Source organism: Mus pahari, chromosome 3 (assembly GCF_900095145.1).
Source record: "Mus pahari chromosome 3, PAHARI_EIJ_v1.1, whole genome shotgun sequence".
Taxonomy (NCBI): domain Eukaryota; kingdom Metazoa; phylum Chordata; class Mammalia; order Rodentia; family Muridae; genus Mus; species Mus pahari.
The window spans coordinates 57,456,402-57,463,752 of record NC_034592.1 but is presented as its reverse complement, the minus strand read 5'-3'; the positions used below and the strand labels follow the sequence as shown (position 1 = coordinate 57,463,752).

General features: G+C 40.6%; 1 protein-coding gene across 1 annotated transcript in view; it reads right to left on the bottom strand.

Annotated features, from left to right (window-relative positions):
* Hat1 (histone acetyltransferase 1) overlaps positions 1-7,351 on the bottom strand; it is a 40,068-nt gene that overhangs the window by 4,234 nt on the left and 28,483 nt on the right. The window contains exon 9 of the mRNA XM_029535741.1: positions 2,139-2,335. Within this exon, the coding sequence (XP_029391601.1) occupies positions 2,139-2,335 (197 nt within the window). The remainder of the gene's footprint in view (positions 1-2,138; positions 2,336-7,351) is intronic.

The following is a 7,351-nucleotide window of genomic DNA, read 5'->3' as shown; positions in this document are numbered from 1 at the left end:
GGGGAAAAAAAAAAAAAGAAAGCTTATACTAATGTTTCTCTCTGTTACTAGCAATGGATGATAAAGATAATTTTCCCAGTCTTTAGATGTGACATATCTGAACTCTCTAAGCAGCAAACTCAATGAAAATAAATAAAAAAAAAAAAAAAAAAAAAAAAAAAAAAAAAAACCAACAGAGGAAAAATAATAGTCTCTGCTCTCAAGAAATTAGTAGCATTGAAGATAGTAACAAGTGACCGAAGTGTTATAGGACATGACAGTAAACAGCTTGGGACTGTGAGAAATGACTGAAGAGGATTCTTGTGAGAATGAAAAGTAAAACCTGATTGCTCTCGCTCAGTCTCTCTCCCTCTTTTGCATGCATTCATGCTTGTGTGTAGCTCCAGAAAGATCTAACCCAATGATTAACATACCCTAGACAAGTGTTCTGTCAATGAGCTATATTCCCAGCCTAAGCATAATCTGAGAAGAAACATTATCCTACAAACAGGAAGGAAGGTACTACCTATAAATTTCTGAATGTGCACATAGAACAGAGCAGCTTGTTACTGCTGGAGCATTTTAAAACAAAAGCAACATAAGGACGACACTGGAGAAGAGGACTAACATACAGGGTTAAAGAACCAGCCTCCAACCTAGTCGCTATCAAGTTTTTCAATAGAAGCAAAAGTGAAGTGCACAAATTTGTGTTTTAAGTAAATAAATTTTTTAGCTGCATACAAATGGTGCAAAAATGAGAAATCAATTAAGCCACTAGAAGCTGCTCAGCGGTGGACCACTAGCCCAGTAGTCCTAGGCCAAAGTGGGGAGGGGTGGAGGCAGAGAGGGAAGGGGAAGGAGTATGGAGGTGAGAGGGAGGAGGAGAGAAAGGACAATTGCTTGCACAAACATTCAATTAAAAAGCTAAACTGTGCCGGGCGTGGTGTCCCACGCCTTTAATCCCAGCACTCGGGAGGCAGAGGCAGGCAGATTTCTGAGTTCCAGGCCAGCCTGGTCTACAAAGTGAGTTCCAGGACAGCCAGGGCTACACAGAGAAACCCTGTCTCGAACCCCCCCCCCAAAAAAAAGAAAAAAAAAAAGCAGTAAACAATGAAGACATACATACACAAGTAAGAACCTTAAGGGGACAGGGACTCTATAAAGATGTGTAGTAAGTCGGGAAACTATGAAATGATTAGATCTTTATAGAGCAGAGAACAGAGGCAGGTGGACATTAACAGAAAAAACCCAAACATTTATTTAAAAAAAAAAATTTAATGCAGAAAATGAAGCTGGGTGGTGGTGGCATACACCTTGAATCCTAGCACTTGGGAGGCAGAGGCAGGTGGATCTCTCTGAGTTCAAGGACAGCCTGGTCTACAGAATGAGTTCCAGCACTGCCAGGCCACACAAAGAAATCCTGTTTTGAAAAAGCAAACAAACAAACAAAATGAAAGTTACGTTTTTTCTTAGCACCTTTCTACTAATGTCTCTAAAGACAGAACAATTTCACAGATTAGTGCTGTAGTGCTGGAGAGACAGCTCAGAAGTTAAGAGCACTGGATACTCTTCTAGAAGACTATTCTATGGGTTCTATTCTCAGCACCTACATGGTGGCTCACACCTGTCTGTAAGTTCAATTCCAGGGGATCAGATGCCTTCTTCTGATCTCCTCAGGTACCAGGCACTCACAGGGTGTAGAATACATGCAGGCAAAATACGCTTACACATCTATGCTCCACCCCAGGTTTGTTTTTATTTTTAAAAGATTTTACTGCATTTCCTTATGAGGTGATAATCTTTCTGAAGCTGGCTTTCTCTTCGACTATGTGGATCCTGGGGACTGAACTCAGATAATAGGCTTAGCACAAACTACCCACTAAGCCATTCTGCCAGCAGTTTATTTTTTAACTCATCTTTGATCTGCTTTTTATACTTAGTACAACATACAATGTATTCTCTTCTCATTTTATCAATAAGGAGAGTGAGAATGTACAGTGTAGTATGTATTCCCTCATTATTCTATCAGTAAGGAAAATAAGGTACAAAGCCACAGAGACAAGTTCTAGACTTAGGCTTGAAGGCAGTCTTGACTTCAGAGCCTACACTCTAACTACTGCTGCTTCCCACACATCTTAATGTCCTTACAATATAGTTACTTCAAAATTTTTTAAGTCTCCTCCTACAAGTAAAAATAAAAATACCTTATTTATTTTGAACATTTGCTGTGCCTGTATTGCCATATCTTCACTGAATCCTTGCAGTAATCTTTCCCGGGAGAAACTGGGCAAAAATTGACAAAACTTCACAAGAACAAAGTCTCTTAGTTTCAAATAGCTTCTGGACGGATCTTCCGCTAAAAAATGAAAAAACAGTACTGTCTTTACCCACACAATTTCTCTATCATTTGTGATCCCAGCAACATGGTTAAAAAATAACATTCCTGATAACTATTATACCAAATAAAACTCACATTCACACTATTGATGAAATGAAAGCTGCTCATTTTGCATATCACCTTTGTTTTGTTCATTTTTTGAGACAGGGTTTCTCTGTTTAACAGTCCTGGCTATCCTGAAACTTCCTTATAGACCAGGCAGGCCTCACAGAGATCCACCTGCCTGTGCCTCTGCCTCCTGAATGCTGGGGTTTAAAGTCATGTGCCATGACCACCCAGCAGTATATCAACTTTTTTACTGGAATGTTACCACATCCATCTTCATTTTAGCTGCAGTCAAAGTGGCCATATAAATGAAATGTTTAGGTTCGGACAACAATTTCCAATGCATTCACTTTTTGGTAGCTAAGAACTCCAAGGCTAATTGTAATTTTTAAGAGACTTTTTAATTTATTGCTTGATAAGTTCATATATGCACATATATACATACATGTGTTTTAATCAACCCCCTCCCTCTTTGTTCTCCCCGCCAATTCATCCCATATTCCCCAAATGTAGTAACTTCTTTAATCCAACAACTTTTATGGCCCTTTATAACACCTTCTGGGGAATATGATAAGGACATAATTTTGATCTTTCCTTAATCATTTTTTTTCCTTAATCATTTTTGAACATCACAGATCTTTTGTTTCCCTATAACTACACTAGGTTAAGTAGCAACCGAGTTAATATTGGAGCAAGATGAGTAAAAATAATACTGAACAGAGTTGTTTCATTTATAGATGTAGGATCATGGAGAAGTTATCCCACTTCTGTGTCTCCACTTCCTGAAGAGTTGAAAAGTTAAAATAATCAATGCCAGGCTGAAGAGGTGGGGCTTCCGATACAGGCACTTGTTACACAAGCCTGGCAACCTGAGCTCAGTTCCTAGATCCATTTAAAGTGGTCACAGTTATCCTGAGACCTCAACACATGTCCATGCATACATTCACAAATGGTTTTTAAAAAAGTGTGTTTTGTATCTGTGTCTCCTGTATGTGTGTGTTTGCTTCCATGCATGTCTGTGTACCATGTGCATCGGTGCCCAAAGAGGCCAGAAGAGGGCATTAGACCACAATTGTGAGCCACCTTGTGGGTGATGGGAACCAATCCTGGTCCTCTGGAAGAACAGACAATCTCAATGCTCTTCACTGCTGAGCCATCTCTCCAGCCCCTCAAAAGACTGTCTGATGTCACTGGGCAGTGCTGGCACATGCCTTTAATCCCAGCACTCAGGAGGCAGAGGCAGGTGGATTTCTGAGTTCAAGGCCCGCCTGGTCTACAGATTGGGTTCCAGGACAGTCAAGACTATACAGAGAAACCCTGTCTTGGAAAAAAAGGGAAAAAAAAAAAAAAAAAGTCTTTCTGATGTCAATATTACTTCAAAGCTACAACAATTCACAGTATAACACCAACATAAGGGCAATCAATAAACAGCCTGATAAAGTAGAGAATCCAAAATAAACCTATTATATGACCTATATATGATGGTCATTTTCTGACAAATCTGTCAAGACAATTAAAAACAGGAAGTCTACATCAAATAGGAGGTGTAAAATGGGAATCTCTACAAGCAAGAAAAGTAAAGCTGGACCTCATTTCCTCAAACCAATAAAACCTCTTAGAAGCAAGATGTGCATAAGCCTTCATGACTTTTGCTTAGGCAATGATCTCTTAGATACAGGAACAAAAGCACAAGTGAAAATAGGTAAGCTCCATTTTAGTGAAAGGTAACTGTATTCCACACAATACCATTAGGAGACAAGATCTTTAAAACATATGGGATAGGGACCATGTGTTTAGACCATTAAAGCTTTTTACTATTAGGTAAAAGATAACCCTTCTATAAAAATGGGCAAAGGACCAAAATAGTTATTTTTCAAGAAGACCCATAAACAGAATAGAAAGACGCATATCATTAACCATAGAGGAATGCCAATCAAAATAATGAGCTACCATTTACTATCAACCAGGATGAACAGAACTAAAAAGTCAGTAACAAATCTGGTAAATGCAGAGACTGAGACTCTGATGCACTGCCAATGGTACTGTAAAACACTGCAGTCACTTCGGAACACAATCCAGTGTTTTTTAAAAAAAGGTTTGACACAAATATGTTTTTCAAATTTTCCAACCTTAGAGATGTAAAACAGAACACGTACACTTGCCAGGCATGGTAGCACACATCTCTAATCCCAGCACTGTGGGGTGAGAAGAGGTAGGTCTCTATGTGTGAGACTAGCCTTGTTTACACAGTGAGTTCCAGGCCAGCTTGGACTACATTGGACTCTGTCTACAAATGGCAATTAAAAAACAGAACAAAACTTGGCGCCGGCCATGGTGGCGCACGCCTTTAATCCCAGCACTCGGGAGGCAGAGGCAGGCGGATTTCTGAGCTCGAGGCCAGCCTGGTCTACAAAGTGAGTTCCAGGACAGCCAGGGCTACACAGAGAAACCCTGTCTCGAAAAACAAAAGCAAAAACAACAACGAAACAACAACAACAACAACAAAAAACCAAAAAAACTTGGTCACAAATGTTCCATCATTCTTATGAGCCAAAAATTGGAAACAACCCAATACCCCTCCCTCAACTGATAAATTATAATACATTCAAACCATAGAATATTACTCAGCAATAAAGATAAATTAAGTACTGATACTCATACTGTCAGAAACATCACAGAAAATTAACAGTACGTTCTTCTTTTCTATAAATGAGCTACTTATATGGTAGGTGAATAAAGCTTATAAAAGTCTAACGTGGGGTAAATGAAATACATTCAATCCACAGGTACAGAATGCCCTACTCATGCCTATGGTACTTGGTTATTAGCATCTTACCCATGTAGGTAATAAGTAAATATTATTTGACTATGGCTTTAAACAGCGTATCTGAAATCCCATCAATGTATTAGTCTGATGATAAGAATGAAGAAACTGTAGTCTTCCATTGCTGGAGCCCCCCCCCCCCCTGGAGTTTTCTCACTTTTCCCTAATAATTTACATCTGAGACACCTCCCAGTCCCCCTTCTCAAAAAGTTACTTTCAGTAGTTGACTATGGAAATTATATTTACCTTATAACTGCACTGCATTTCAGATTAATACTAAATTCTGAAATGAACCACTGCTTTTTCTCTTCTCCTTTGTGTTATTACTATTTTGTCTTTTAAACAGTCAAGTTTTCTTTCCCCTTTTTTGTTGTTTGCTTTGTTTGTTGAGGCAGAGTCTCTATGACCCAAAACGTCCTCAAAGTTATGATCTTCTCTCTCTCTCTCCCGCCCTCCTCCCCCCTCCCCCCCGTTTTTTCGAGACAGGCTTTTTCTCCGTATAGCCCTGGCTGTCCTGCCTCTGCCTCCCGAGTGCTGGGATTAAAGGCGTGTGCCACCATGCCCAGCGAGAGTTCTATATCTTGATCTAGAGATAGAGGCAGCCAGGAGGAGACTCTCAAAGCCCATTTCCATAGTGACACATTTCCTACAACAAGGACACACATAAGGTCACACATATTCCAACAAGGCCATGGGCCAAGCATATTCAAACCACCACTTTATGTGTGTGTCTATCTATCTATCTATCTATCTATCTATCTATCTATCTATCTATATGTACAAATACATATACATGTATATTATATACATGTGAGTGAGAAATTCATTCCATAAGTTTTGTGAATCCAGAAGCCTAATACTGTACAACTCTTTTGCCCCCTCCCACCCCGTGACAATCCTTCTCTGATGAGGCTATATCTCCTAAGCATTCCCAAACAGTTCATGACGAGTGTGGGGCTGTGGGTGTAGGGGAAGAGGGGAGTGGGAGAGGGAGCCCATGTCCTGCTAGAGTGTAGGGAGCGGGTGCGGTCGGAGACACCAAGATGGAGCCCTGGCTCTCTGCCCAGCCTCATGACACCTCAGCTCATCGCCGGCCCAGTGCAGGCGTACAACAGTGGTACGCCTACTTGTGTGTGCAGCCTTATCTCACCCTTCCTGGCCATTGGCTGTGGCCCTATCCCAGAGCTTTCTGGGCTTGTGTGCGGCGTGTGGGGCACTGCGTGGGTGAATGTGATTGGTTGAAAGGATCAGACGTCAGCAGCTCTTGTGTATATATTGAGCTGGCCTGATTAAAAAATGCGGAAGCTGCTTCACCCGAACCTGGTGTTCTTGTCTCTGCCAGCCTGAGACACTGCGGCACCAGAGTTCCAGATCTCTGGGCGGGCAGATGCGGGAGGACTGCCAGACACTTTCCACACGGCCCTGGGTGGGCATCTGGCTGTCTCAACCTCCTGAGTGCTGGTATTACAGGCATGCACCAAAGCCTGGTTAGCTCTCTTAATCTCTTCACATAAACCTTTACTGCTATGTTCTTTTTTTTTTTTTTTTTTTTTTAAAGATTTATTCATTTGTTTATTATATGTAAGTACATATGTAGCTGTGTTCAGACACTCCAGAAGAGGGAGTCAGATCTCGTTATGGATGGTTGTGAGCCACCATGTGGTTGCTGGGATTTGAACTCAGGACCTTCGGAAGAGCAGTCGGGCGCTCTTACCNGNTGAGCCATTTCACCAGCCCTACTGCTATGTTCTTTTGGTCTATAGAACTTTCTTAGTACTTCTTATAAACCATGTCTGCTGGCAACAGACTTCCTTGGTCTTCATTTTATCTTTTTGAAGGTTATTTTTTCTGAATATAAAAATTGTATCATTTGTATGTTTCTGCTACTATAATATTTAGATCAACTGTGAATAAAGTATAATCAGACTCAACGAACAGTCATGTTCTTGAAGCCCCAGAACTGGGAGGTAAGTAATCTCTTTTTAAATGCCAATGCCTAGAGTTATGTTAAAGCAATAGAATGTGGACCATGACAGCAAAAGACAAATTCCAAATTTGATCATGGCCATCTATATTACTCATAATGGTGAAAGACAAAGTACTTT